Source organism: Lentinula edodes (genome assembly GCF_021015755.1).
Source record: "Lentinula edodes strain Le(Bin) 0899 ss11 chromosome Unknown C8R40scaffold_30, whole genome shotgun sequence".
NCBI lineage: Eukaryota > Fungi > Basidiomycota > Agaricomycetes > Agaricales > Omphalotaceae > Lentinula > Lentinula edodes.
In genome coordinates, this window is record NW_025764336.1 from 139160 (window position 1) to 153067 (window position 13908).

The following is a 13908-nucleotide window of genomic DNA, read 5'->3' on the forward strand; positions in this document are numbered from 1 at the left end:
ATTTTCTGGAACACTGAATACTTTTGCAATGAGGCAACAGAGGGGAACAGCAGTATTGGAGTGAAAATCGCGTCAGTAGCTTCGAGCTACAGCAGAATATCAGTCACATGACTCGTGTTTGTGCTGCCACTTGCAAGGTCAAACGACTGGACCATGTCCCTGTCGACGTCTATCCTCTATCTCTTACAGAGCAGATGAGTTTTTGTTGAGCATTGCTTGCACCTGCTCTCTACAACAAACTGACCACCTCAAAACTGGTCATGGCCCCAAAGGCACGGCGCGTCCGGAACTGCTGTAGTGGCGGGTGCAAGCAATCTTAACTTACCTCCTCTTGATCCCCTCAGGGCCTTATCTCTCACTCTTCCAACTAAAGAATGATTTTAAAGCAGTATGTACCATGAAAGGCGGATGTGCAATCCCAAGGTGAGTTGAACAATTCTGGTCATGCCTCACTCATTTTTGATTGAATCCTGCCCTAGATAAGTGCGACAGGACTACGAAATAATGCTCAACCCTTGAAGCATAACACTTAGTCTATGCAAAAATAATCTTGCATGTCCTTGTTGTCACCTCCAACCCTGAGGCGAGTAGGAGGGTTTGGTCATATCTCACTCATTTTTTATGATACTCTGCTCTAGATAGGTGCGTTAGGATCACGAAACATCACTCTATACCCAGAGCATAGCCATTAGCTCACGCAAAGACGAATTCTTGTCTGCTCGTCGCCACCTCCAACCCCAAGGTGAGTTGAACAATATTTATCATATCTCATTCATTTCTGATTGCATCCTGCTCTAGATAGGTGAATCAGGATTGCGAAATGTTACTTTACACGCCGAGCATAGCCACTAGCTCATGCGAAGACAAATTCTTGTCTGCTCGTCGCCACCTCCAACCCCAAGGTGAGTTGAACAATATTTATCATATCTCATTCATTTCTGATCGCATTCTGCTCTAGATAGGTGAATCAGGATCGCGAAATGTTACTTTACACGCCGAGCATAACTATTAGCTCACGCGAAGACAAATTTTTGTCTGCTCGTCGCCACCTCCAACCCCAAGGTGAGTTGAACAATATTTATCATATCTCATTCATTTCTGATCGCATTCTGCTCTAGATAGGTGAATCAGGATCGCGAAATGTTATTTTACATGCCGAGCATAACTATTAGCTCACGCGAAGACAAATTTTTGTCTGCTCGTCGCCACTTCCAACCCCAAGGTGAGTTGAACAATATTTATCATATCTCACTCATTTCTGATCACATCCTGCTCTAGATAGGTACAATATGATTGAGAAATATCACTCCACGCCCAGAGCATAACTATCAGCTCACATGAAGACATATTTTTGTCTGCTCATCGCCTCCTGCAACCTCAAGGTGAGTTACACAATATTTATCATAACTCACTCATTTCTGATCGCATCCTGCTATAGATAGGTGCGTTAAGATTGTGAAATGTCACTCTACAGCGAGCGAATAACTGCTGGATCACGCGAACACAAGTCTTTGGTGGCTCGTCGCCACCCGCAACCTCAAGGTGAGTTACACAATATTTATCATAACTCACTCATTTTTGATCGCATCCTGCTATAGATAGGTGCGTTAAGATCGTGAAATGTCACTCTACACCCAGCGCATAGCTACTGGCTCACGCGAACAAAAGTCTTTGTCTGCTCATTGCCACCTGCAACCTCAAGGTGAGTTGCACAATATTCGTTATAACTCATTCGTTTCTAGTTGCATCCTGCTCTAGATAGGTGCGTTAGGATCGTGAAATGTCACTCTATGTCCAGAGCATGGCTCTCAGTTCACGCGAAGATGGATTTCTATGTGCTCATTGTCACCTGCAACCCCAAGGTGAGTTGCACAATATTCATCATATCTTCCTCATTTCTGATCACATTCTGCTCTAGATAGGTGTGTTAGGATCACAAAATGTCACTCTACGTCCAGAGTATGGCTATCAGCTCACGCGAAGACAAATTTATATGTACTTGTCACCTGCACTTGATGTTATAGTCCACTTGTGCAATAATGAATTCACAGTATTTGATCTGAAAATAATGTTCTTATTACACATAACAGTATCTTCTGTAGATTATACTATCAGGATGAGTACAGTCTAGTTGCTTGAACATCAATGCAAATGAAATTTGAAATTTGAAACATTTGTTTTTCCCCCTTTTCCTCGTTCTTCTCTATTATATCCTATTCTAATGCCTCGTGCCCACAAAGAGACTTCACACTCCTCTAAATCAAAGAAAACTTCAGCCACCAAAACAAACTCTCCACTGAAGCGACTTGCAGATTTACGAAGTCAAACGAAGTCAAACACAACAGCACATATACGGGCAGACAATACCACTAAACAATATACACAGGTCATCCAGCGGGTGAGGAAGTGGCTGGAGGAGTTCCTCAAAGTTGAAGAGAATGCAGGGGGATGTCTAGAGGATGAGGTCGAAGATGTCCCTATGAGGAATGAAGAAATGGCCTCCGAGTTTCATGGATGTCTTGATGGAAAGCCCAATCAGTTTACTCCTGAAGCCATTGCAATGTACATATCATGGAAGTGTTACGAAGAGGGCAGGAAGCTATCAACAGGAGAATCAGTTCATGCCGCATTCAAGTATCATTACACGCACCTGTATGTCAGGATTTAGATTGGTCTGGATTATATTTGACTCCTCTGATTTGAATAGTGAAGGCGACAAATATCGTGGGGATTGGCGGTATGATGAAGGGAACAAACGATGGATTGGAAATCCCTGTAATGCAGCAGAGGTTGTCGATCTCATGGAGGGATGTAAGCGAAAAGATGGGGAGAGCGAACGACATCATTCCAAACCAGCAAGCATCATCATCATGGAGAGGTTGTATGCTCACTCTATTTCTGTCTGTCCCGATGACTATCCTGTCCTGGATGCAAAATCACTTGCATTCAAGATTTCGCACCTGCGGTTCCGTGCTTATTCATCATTGGGTTTCACTATCTGGACAAGGTATTTCTTTAATAGACGCACATACCTGAGTCTCAAATTCCTTGATATTAGAAATACAGAGACATCGCATCTCCAGGCCAAGCATGTTGACCGCAACCCTCTTCCCAGACCTGGCGCAACACCGAGTGATCCTCCTTTTATCCAAATCAACCTCAGAGACCAGAAAAACTGGCAAAAGAAGCAAGCAAAGAATGAAACTCAGCTGAACGGTATGAGAATTGATTGATTACCTCTGGCTATTTTGATTTGTAGTATCCAGGACATCGTTACAACCTGTATCCTCAGAAGATCTGTGCAATATGTGCTCAAACTCATCTTTCCATCTGGATGGAATTCTGTGAAGAGCACATACTCCGCCGACAGTATGAGCCTGACGACTACATCTTTCCAACTATCAATGCGAACGGTGTGACGTTCCAGTCAAAACAGCCAATAACACCCGAAGCAGTGCAGAAGATGATCGACAATTTTATGGTAGCTGCTGGGGTTCCAGGAGCATTTACAACCCATTGCTTCCGACGTGGGGGTGCTCAATACCGGTTCATGTTTGCACCAATTGGCGAACGCTGGACTCTGGCTCGAATTCGATGGTGGGGTGGATGGGCACCAAATGAAAAGGTGATTTTATCTGATTCGCTATCGCTGCTGGTCACTGATATCAATCAAGCGTGATACATTAATACGGTACCTCTTGGATGAATTAAACACGTATGAAGAAGATCACAGTGATGCGTTGGCTCCGATAGACCGTAGAGCGTCTGAATCTCATGCAGGCGAGGCTGCGGAGATGGGACCACTTTCAGCAGCTGAGGGCCGACAACTCTTTACCATGGTAGGATCCACCATCAAGAAAGAATTTGCAGCTATCTACACATCACAGCATCATCTTCCACAAGGATCAGCGCCCTACGGTCCATATCCATATCAAGGTTACATCTGGCCATCACTGCCTGTTCCGAAACCTTCTCTCATGCCATCTCTGAGTTCTTACCTATCTCAAATGGCAGCGCCAGCACCAAATCAAGTGATCTATTCCAGTACAGGATCATTCACTCCTCAACCATCAACAAAGATTCTGCCCGAGTTAGATTATCTCCCAATTATTCCGAAGATACGACCTTCCCCGAGTGCATGGAAGCAAGTCATCATTGATTGGGAACATCCTGACCCATCTCGAGATCATCACTATGCACTGAAGGACTGGAAGCCAGAATGGGCCAAAGTGACTCAACAGGCGGCATTATATGGTCAGCGAAAGTTGATTGCATTGGAATTCATCGAGAGGTGTGTATTATTTCTACAACGTGTATCTCCACTCAAAGCAATTTTGTCTATATCAGGTTCGAGCGGGACGAACAATCATTTCAGCAGGCCTATTCATGTTGTCAGGATGGAATCACTCAACTTTTGCTGCAGATACGGGCGTCGAAACAGGAGAGTGGTACAATAAAACGCCGCAAGGGTAAAAATTCCAACTTTGCAGATATCTAACAATCCTTCATTAGAAGTACATACGTATATATTCATATCTATTCTTCAGCTCAGTACTATACCTATACCTATTCATATCATATAACTATTAACTATTAACGAGGAGGCGACAATCGTCGATGACAACGACGACGACGACAAACGGAAGCAAAACCAAGATAAACGTGTGCCGAGTTCTCCGGCAGAAGACAGCGGACGAACCGGTAACGTTACCCCGCTCACCCGATCAACCCCGATCAGTGATTTCCACCCATTTTGGATCCGTACCGCGGCCCCGCCCGGCAGGATCATTTTCGCGTGGACCGTGGGCAGAACACGTTAAATTCTCCGGAATAAGTACTTAAATACAAATGTTGGTGAGGCAGACAAGAACCTGTGATGGAGTCAATGCGGGTTGACTGCATCAATGACTCTGAAGCTACGCATTGAACGAGCAGTGAATATTTGAGGAGTAAGATTGGACGAAAAAGGTGCGCAAGTGGGCGTCTGCGCCCTTGCGACACAACTCTCATGCACGAATCCATCGAAGTTCTCCAAAAATCTCTTGGATGCGTGCCAATCTCCTCGCATCTGCAATATAATCTTCGTTCCGACTCAGAGCGAGAGATTCTTTGGTACTATTTCGTGTAAGTATGACAACAAGATACGGTTCTTTGTTGATGAATATGAAGTCCAGGCAAGGCGAATAACCAAATCCACTGCAATTCACAGCATCAAGCAATTATGATATGGGAGGAGCTAGCAGGAAACTTACGGTTGCTTGCTTAAATATTTGTTCGGGAACTCTTTAGCCCAAGGTTCCGTCACATGCTTAATCCAGTAACTTGTCATATCACTGGGACATTCCGGGTAATGTTGATCGAAGTCTTCCATGGAAATGCACCAGCCAAAGTTATATACCGGGGTTATGTGGCCACAAGATGGCTCTAGAATGCCCGCTTGCGCAGGATGTTGACCGATTGGAAGAAATTTCTGGTGGATACATTTCCTGAGAAACAGAAAGGTAAGCCGAGATAAGCGGTGGCCAGGCGAGTTTACCCACCTGACGGTTTGCGAGGCGTGCTCCATTGTAGACGTTCGAGATGAGGATGAATCATAATGCAGTCACATGATAAACCATGTATTTCATACAGCGTCTACGCGAGAGCTTATTTTAGATTTAAATCTACGCTTTTCATGCGGGGGGAAGCCTGTGAAAATCAGCTTTCAGGGGTGTTGATGAATTTGAACACGGAATCGGAGCTCCCTAAAATATCCAAGAGAGCTTAAGAAGAGCGAGTAATAATTGAAGGTGATTCAGTGTTGGCTTCTCGAAGACGAACAACAATTACTACAACGAAGTGATCAAGATGGGCCTCAGTTATAATTTCCGGGATGCAAGGCGGAAGCTACGAGAAGCTGATAATCAAATTGAATCTACCCACTGCTGCACATTGAACTCTGGAATAGAACTTGCGGCCAATGCTAGGATTCCTTCAAATATTACTGGAGACCGCCCGTTTAACATATGGAGGCATCTTTGAGTCGGTTCAAGTCGAACGTTCATGAACGTTTTGACCCTCGCGCGACAACTTTGAGGCTGAAGAATTTTGAATAAAACCGCGAATCAACCTCAGGCTGGGGTGATATTGACACTTGGCTTGCGAGGTCGATGATGTGTCACTATACTGAAAACTACGGCCGAGGACGTTGACTCTTTGAGGAAGAGGCTCATGTACATGAAATGCATCGAGTCAGAGCATGGTCTTGATTCTGGACGTGCAAATGACTATGGTGACTGATGCTAGTAGCTGTAGAGAATAAGAGTTCAATGATTATTCGTAAATGATTGACAAGGCTTAGCACATTCTGTAACGCTCTATAAATCCACAACTTCACGATAATTTCGTCTTCTTGGTGAATACATTCGACAGGTCACCGAGCGGCAACCTGAAAGGCATCTCTACGGACTCAAGCATCAACGCTACAAAAAGATACCCCGAAGCGCAAACGACAACAAATTCGAATGCACCTCCCGCTTTGACTATTTGTTGTGAAAGTAACCATTCACATTCTCGAAAAAGTCTTGGAGAAATTTGACTCACAAAGGGCGTCTGCAAGGACTTGGTTCCCATCACCTAGTTCTCCATATCCTGCAGCGTTGAGACCATTAGCGAATGAGATGTTGAAGAATACGCCCTGCCCAACGAATACGGACTTGAATAAGTACGCAGTTACACTCACGAACTCCTACAGATTTACCGCAGAAGCGATGTTACTCCTCAAACTTGCAACAAAGTAAACAGAAGTCAGAAACGTCCAAAATGCCAAGTAGAACATTAATGCTTTGTTGTATTCTGGCGAGTTGATACCGCTAGGGAATGTCGAGGCTATTCCGTGTGCGGGGTCCGTGATGGTAGCGAGAGCCAGCCTTGAAATGACGGTAGAAAAACGGTCTGTTCAGGGTGTTGCGATGAAACATACTATTTCGTATACGCACCAGTTTCCGCCAAAAGTTATAGCTACGACAGAGGAAAAAGTGTTGCCTATGATCTGATACGAAGTACTTTGTTAGTGTCACAGAGGGGATAAAATTACGATCAAGACTCGATCACCCATTCCATTACGCCAGAGATAACCAACCCAAGCCCACCCAATAGATAATACGGTCCTGTAAGAACAGCATTGGCCGCTGTAGTAGAACCTCCCCATCCCATCTGGATGCACGCAGTTGGTGCTTGCACGAGAAGAAATGCAATCATCGCAAGTGGTGTCGGGTTTCCGAATCGCTGCACCCCAAGCCTATAGGCGGAAGAATTACCAGTATCAGGGTGGGGAGCGAGAAAGAGCCGCTCGAATTGCTCTGGAGTAAGTTGGATGGGAGGGCGTCCAGTGACTCCTTGTTGTTCGATGGAACCTTTCTCTATGTCGTGCATGAAGTCCATGCTGGTACAGAAAAAAACACTATTTGAAGATAAGGGTGTTTATAGGTTTCATCTAGGTGAGAAAACATTTCTTTCTCTTCTCACCAAGAAGCGAACCGTCTTGAATGGTAGATGTCTCATGAGACCATATTGTAGATAAAGAAATGATAAATAGCCCGTATAAGGTGAATACAATGACTCCCATTCGATTCAGTGCTTTGAACTAGGCAGTCGGAGTGAGCTTGAACCGTAGCTTGTTGAGATTACAGGCGGTTGCAAGACTCCTTGAGTTTCCAGGAAGATGGAAGTCTATACCAGTCGTATCGAAGCTGAAATCTTCGGAAATCAAGCCAATCATAGGCAGAAAACTGCTCGAAGGAACTTATAAACTGGAGGAGTCAAAGCAACTTGTTCTAAACCTCCATTTGGGCGCTTATTATCCTCTTCATAAATTTTATCATTCAGTGCAACAGTGACACTGATCCGTCATTTCGACTTGAGTCATTTTATCATGGTTTAACTGTATGCGCATCTCCCTTTCTATACCTTCACGCGTTTTCCACCGGTATTCCCGAACCATGTCCTCGTCATCTTACGAAAATTGGTCTAGAGAAGAGCTTATTGCTCATATAAAAGGACTCGAAGGACGAACAAATGCTGCCGGAGAGAGAGACAAAACTGACACAGGAAATCCTTTATCAGCCTCTCCTGCTCCGCAAACTAGCCAATTCGACTTTGCCTCCCACCCTCGCCGCAAAATCGCGCTAAAGTTTTGTTATTCTGGATGGGAATACAACGGACTCGCGTATCAGCTGAAACCTACGCCATTACCAACTGTGGAAGGTGTCATTTTCGATGCCTTGACGCGGGCAAAACTCATAGATCCAGCTGCAGGTTATGATGGCTGTGGCTGGGAGAAGTGCGGTCGAACAGATCGAGGAGTCAGTGCAGCTGGACAAGTTATATCGTTATGGGTCAGGAGCGCGTTAGAAGAGAACATTGACGAAGTGGTCAAGGCAGGAATCCCTAGCGCGGCTGCAGAATATAGTGAAGAGCGTGGAATTGAAGAAAAACTTGACGATGGCTTTGGATCACTCAGTCTGAACGATGAAGAAGATACACCTGCACTTTTATCCTCACCGTCATCACCACAAACGTCACGACCAGAACTGGACTATGTCGCCATTCTCAATCGTATTCTTCCGCACACTATCCGTATATTAGCTTGGTCCCCAGTCTCCACCACGTTCTCTGCTCGCTTTGCGTGTAAATGTAGGCACTACAAGTACTTCTTTTCCTCAGAACATCTCGATATACCCAAAATGCGAGACGCTGCTTCCCGATTGCTAGGGCTGCACGATTTTCGTAACTTGTGCAAACTGGATACAGCAAAGCAGATCACTGTGTTTGACCGCAAGATCCTGCGTGCAGACATAGATCCGGTAGATCCCTCTACCTCCACTAATTCATCTTCCATGTATGTTTTGAACCTCGTTGGAACTGCATTCCTATATCATCAGGTACGCCACATCATGGCTATACTGTTGCTCGTCGGTCGAGGACTAGAGCAGCCTTCTGTGGTCACATCTTTGCTTAATACTCAAGAAGGTGCGGAGCAATCCCGTCCAGGAGAATCACTCGCGGTCGTCGACTCCAAACCGGAATATCAAATGGCTGACGCACTCCCGCTCATGCTCTGGGACTGTATCTACTCTGATGAAGACGTTGATTGGCGGATAGATGGGCATGAGCCTGATAGCGATCAGTCCAACAGCTCCACAGAAGATGGAAGAGGCATATATCATCTTCTCCATTCCATCCAATCGCGCTCCGCAGTTTATCTGGCTCTCAATCAGCATTTCCTCGACGCTGCCTCGCTGTTCTTCCCAAAACCATGGGCAACAACTAAAGAAGGCATTATGGGCATCCGATATGGAGGACGCGTCATGATCGAAGCTCCACTGGGCGCAGGAACCTCGAGGAAGCTACAGCATTATGTTCCTTTGTTGAAAAGAAAACGGTTAGATCCGGTTGATGTCGCGAACGAGCGCTGGAGGAATGGGAAAGGGTTTCGAAGAGATCAGAGAAAAATGGTGGCTACCATCGAAGACGATAGTGTAATAGGTTGACAATGTTCTTCGCAAGAATATCTATTTACTGAGGATTGTGAGTTATTTAGCTACGTACAGGAGTTTTATTTCATGGGAGTAAGTGTATGCAGCCGGTCGGAACCGGAACTGTTGAGTCACTTCGAGTCACTTCTCGGCAATTGCCGATACAGTGTGCTTATAAACCCACTATGTGGCAATCGTCCTGATTTAACCAACGTTGGATTCTGCCACCAGGCCAAAACATGTTCGGATTCTGTTGACAGGTCTCAACGTTTGTCTTCATCATATTTCTTGTACATTCTTGACATTTACAAGGATTTGTCCCAATCCTGCCTTTATTGTCCATTCTTGTGTGATTCGGTACATTTCTATTGGCAACATTCCTTAATCCACCCACTTCATCATGAGTTATCGTGGCGGTGGTGATCGAGGAGGAGGTCGTGGATATGGTCGTGGTGGTGACCGTGGTGGTGGTCGAGGAGGTCCTGGACGAGGGGATTTCAGAGGTGGTGGAGGTGACCGAGGACGAGGACGAGGAAGAGGTGGTGGAGGTGGAGGTGGAGGGTAAACCTCCTTACCTGATGTTTGAGCAACGACGATCTGACCTATTGCCAGAATATTTTCCCCCCCAAATGCAAGTTCTAACATCGATGCCCGACTTGTTGATAATTCCCAGCAAGCCCTGATTAAATCATTCAACTCACTCACCATAAAACCGAATGACCTTCCTCTCCGTCCCGACTTTGGAACATTGGGCACCGCTACCAAACTGCGCGCAAATTTCTACCCTGTGAAAATCCCTAAAGGTCCGTTGTACGAATACAACATCACTATTTCTCCTGCTGCAGGCACTGCTCAGCGGCGTGTCAAACGGCGCATATTTCAATTGGCCGAGCAATCTGCCGATTGGTCCAGACATGGACTTGCAGGTGCCGTTGCGCACGATTACTCTTCGAAGTTGATTGCTGCCAAAAAGCTTTCCGACCCTTTAACAATTCGTGTTGCTTTCTATGAGGAGGATGAACAGGGTCCTCCTACTACAGGGGGCAAAGAGTACACCCTTGATATCAAGTTTACACAAGACATCGACACTGCCTCACTTCTCCAGCAAGTTCTTATACGTGCTTTAAACGATTTAGGCTAATATTTATTCAGATATCTCGCTGGAAAGCGTAACTACATGGACTACGACATCATGCCGATTGTCTCCGCTTTGAATTTGATTCTTTCTGCACACCCTAGTCGACCAAGTAACGGTGGTGTTATGGTCGGTGGAAATAAATTCTTTTGGCCTGGTTCGTCTCCTATGCCATTAGGTGGGGGTGTTGAAGCCATGAGGGGCTTCTATTCTTCGGTACGACCTAGCTACAATCAGCTCATGGTCAACGTCAATGGTAATATCCAGACTGCCGAATTTGTTTGAGAATGCGACTTACCTTTCTTTAGTCTGTACAACAGCATTCTACCAAGCAGACAATCTCGCAAACGCATTGCAGGTATTCATGGCGAACAGTTTTGATGCTCGTCCTACTGCGTTTGTCAAAGGTGTTCGAGTCAAAACCCTTCATCTGGGTTACAGGAAGACGGTCAAGTCAGTCACAAACTTGACACCGCGACAACATAGATTCACTACGGAAGATATGGGAGAGGTCGATGTTGCAACATACTTTCGCCGAAGTTTGTGGCTGCTTGTTTTTCATTGCCTTTCTTTCTCTAACTTCCAGCCAACAGAATATAACATTACTTTGAGGTATCCCGATCTTCCACTTGTCGATGTTGGAGGGCAAAAAGCCAATCTACTGCCTCCGGAAGTTTGCGAGATCCTCCCCAATCAGCCTTACAAACTCAAGCTAAACACAGACCAAACGGATAAGATGCTTTCTATCGCCGCACGGCCCCCAAATGTCAATGCCAACGATATCAATGGTGCTGGACTTGACCGACTTGGTTTTCGCTCCCGCGCTAGTCCTCTTGGCACCTTTGGTGTCAGCATTGGTACTGAGATGACAGTTGTCCCCGGCCGAATTTTGGAGGCACCCAGTCTTCAATACGGCGCCGGGGGCTCCAGTCCTCCCATCAACGAGAAAGCAAGCTGGAATCTTAGGGGTGTTAAGTTTGCTGTAGGTGCCAAGGTCACCAGGTGGGCTGTACTTGTCCTTTCAGACGGGAGTCGGTCAGACTTTCAAGGCCCCAATGACCCCAACCTGAGAGCAACCGTCGACGGATTAGTCAGAATGTGTAATACGAGTGGTATGAGTGTCAGTCAGAGCAAACAAGACCCGATGTTTATCGGGTGCCAACTTCCACAAAAGTCAAAAGCCGACCCCGTCCGGGAAAAAGCGATTGCAAAGATCAACAACGATTTAATGTCCTTGCCCGGGAAGCCTACGTTTGTGTTGGTCATGTTATCCAGTAGCGACAAGCACATTTACTCGGGTCTCAAACACCTATGTGACGTCAAGTTGGGTATACCCACTGTGTGCGTTCAGTCGTCGCAGGTCGCCAAACGTACATGTTCTTGCCGTTTCGAGATCCTCATATGCTCATCTTTGATTTTCAGAAAATCTCCAATACTACGGCAATGTTGCGCTCAAAATTAATATGAAGATGGGAGGAGTAAAGTACTTCTACCACTGCTGCTGTGCGATACGATGACTGACAGTTCCTTAGCCATGGTTTGGATACCAAAAGCATGCGCTCGCTGAATCAAACCCCGACCATGCTCGTGGGTATCGACGTAACGTCAGTGCTCAATTCCTAACTGTTTGTTCTTCCTTCTTACCCTTCTCTTAGGCACCCTGGACCAAGTAGTATCAAGGGGACTCCCTCTATTGCCGCCGTTGTAGCCAGCGTTGATTCGAAATTTGCTCAGTATTCCACAAGTATGGAGCTCCAGGAATCCAAGAAAGAGGTGTGCAGTGTATCTCAATTTCCTCACTCCAAACGACTAATGATTTCTTAGATGGTCACAAATCTTGCGAGCATGATGGTAGAAAGGATCAAAGTCTTTAGTGGCCAGAATGGAGGAAAGTTACCAGCCAGGATATTGGTTTACCGCGACGGTGTTTCGGAGGTGAGCCAAGTCAGTTATGTTTTTAATGCTCAATTAATGACGATGAATACAGGGTCAATTCAAGACTGTCGTTGATGAGGAAATGCCTGCAATTCAGGCTGCATGTAGCAAATTCTCGAAAGCTAATGCTCAGTACAATCCCAAGCTCAGCATCGTCATCTGTGGGAAACGGCACCATACACGATTCTACCCTACGGACGAGCGGAATGCTGATAACAATGGCAATCCGAAGCCTGGAACTGTAGTCGACCAAGGAGTAACCGCGGTTTATAATTTTGATTTCTTCTTGCAAGGTACAAATTACCATCTTTTCTTTTTACTCTACCCTTCTAACGAGGTATTACCTTTGATACTATATATAGCTCATGGATCGCTTCAGGGAACAGCTCGTCCCACCCACTATTACGTCGTCCACGATGAGATTGGCTTCAAAGCTGATGAACTTCAAACTCTGACCAACGCTGTCAGCTACATGTTTTCCCGTGCCACTAAAGCTGTCAGTTTGGTTTCCCCCGCATACTTTGGTAGGTTATTTTTCATGGTCCATTTATTTGCAATGACTCACAGATGTTACAGCTGATCTCGCATGTGAGAGGGGACGATGCTACATTCACAAATTGCTGCAAGGGATCACTCGGGTCAACACCAATGCTACTAACGCTGATGAGCAAGTTTTCCGCGAAGCCACCGAATTATGGCAAACAGGGGTCCATAGGGTACTCAAGGACACCATGTTCTATCTTTAAGAACTGTTTTTTTCTTCTTTCTGCTAATTTTGTACCTGTATCTGTTATGCTCAATTTTTTGTTTGTATGCTGCTGATACGTTATGGTGTGTGGTTTTGGGATTGCCAACAGGGTATACTTACAGTTTCTGTTTAACTATGTATGTTATCTAAGGGTATCAAAATCTGACTGTATTATGTATGTATTTCCCCTTCGTTAGATTATGAATTTGAAACTGTTCCAGTGGATGACTACGCGTAGCACAATGTTGCACAACGAGTGATTTATCACGGTTTTACCTGTGTCTGCCAATTTCATGGTATGTAGGTTCGAAGGGTTTATTAGAACTGCAAACAACTTACCTTGAATCCACTTTTGCAAGGCTCCACCAAAACAATGCCCAGAATAGCCTAATTAAGTTCAGAGCATAAAATTGAACAAATTTTTGTCTAAATATAGCGTACTTTAGGAATTTGGTCGTGTACCAGTGTGTAAAGCAAAATCAGGACCACAGATATACTTTGAAGTCCGAGTCCAATGAATTATGTTGGGGATTACTCCGTACGTACAGCTTTGACCATCCCATTCCGGAAGCCAT

At 45.3% G+C, this 13908-nt stretch overlaps 5 protein-coding genes across 5 annotated transcripts; 3 read left to right on the forward strand and 2 right to left on the reverse strand.

The window, feature by feature from the left end:
- Positions 1-2110: 2110 nt before the first annotated feature.
- Positions 2111-4498, forward strand: C8R40DRAFT_1238990 (uncharacterized protein; the record flags this gene model as incomplete). The annotated part of the gene is made up of 6 exons (XM_046233474.1): positions 2111-2652; positions 2708-3007; positions 3059-3216; positions 3267-3625; positions 3675-4291; positions 4348-4498. Exons 1-6 carry the CDS (start codon positions 2222-2224, stop codon positions 4496-4498), a joined length of 2016 nt encoding a protein of 671 aa, XP_046083704.1. The 5' UTR covers positions 2111-2221.
- C8R40DRAFT_1116303 (uncharacterized protein) lies at positions 4484-5586 on the reverse strand. The gene is made up of 4 exons (XM_046228602.1): positions 5541-5586; positions 5253-5486; positions 5028-5196; positions 4484-4968 (listed from the first exon to the last, which is right to left on the reverse strand). The coding sequence occupies exons 1-4, from the start codon at positions 5564-5566 to the stop codon at positions 4786-4788; spliced, it is 612 nt and encodes a 203-aa protein (XP_046083705.1). The 5' UTR covers positions 5567-5586; the 3' UTR covers positions 4484-4785.
- A 583-nt stretch (positions 5587-6169) lies between these two features.
- C8R40DRAFT_475454 (GPR1/FUN34/yaaH family-domain-containing protein) lies at positions 6170-7673 on the reverse strand. Its single transcript, XM_046235182.1, has 6 exons — positions 7093-7673; positions 6978-7030; positions 6740-6908; positions 6583-6676; positions 6344-6521; positions 6170-6288 (listed from the first exon to the last, which is right to left on the reverse strand). The coding sequence occupies exons 1-5, from the start codon at positions 7420-7422 to the stop codon at positions 6373-6375; spliced, it is 795 nt and encodes a 264-aa protein (XP_046083706.1). The 5' UTR covers positions 7423-7673; the 3' UTR covers positions 6170-6288; positions 6344-6372.
- Positions 7674-7979: 306 nt separating this feature from the next.
- C8R40DRAFT_1051787 (pseudouridine synthase) lies at positions 7980-9530 on the forward strand (the record flags this gene model as incomplete). The annotated part of the gene is made up of 3 exons (XM_046224731.1): positions 7980-8375; positions 8418-8448; positions 8569-9530. The coding sequence occupies 3 exons, from the start codon at positions 7980-7982 to the stop codon at positions 9528-9530; spliced, it is 1389 nt and encodes a 462-aa protein (XP_046083707.1).
- Positions 9531-9728: 198 nt separating this feature from the next.
- On the forward strand, positions 9729-13568 carry C8R40DRAFT_1116313 (argonaute-like protein). Its single transcript, XM_046228603.1, has 12 exons — positions 9729-10076; positions 10128-10619; positions 10668-10906; positions 10959-11189; positions 11244-12020; positions 12073-12133; positions 12183-12254; positions 12306-12423; positions 12475-12585; positions 12638-12878; positions 12948-13109; positions 13162-13568. The coding sequence occupies exons 1-12, from the start codon at positions 9916-9918 to the stop codon at positions 13329-13331; spliced, it is 2835 nt and encodes a 944-aa protein (XP_046083708.1). The 5' UTR covers positions 9729-9915; the 3' UTR covers positions 13332-13568.
- Positions 13569-13908: the final 340 nt, after the last annotated feature.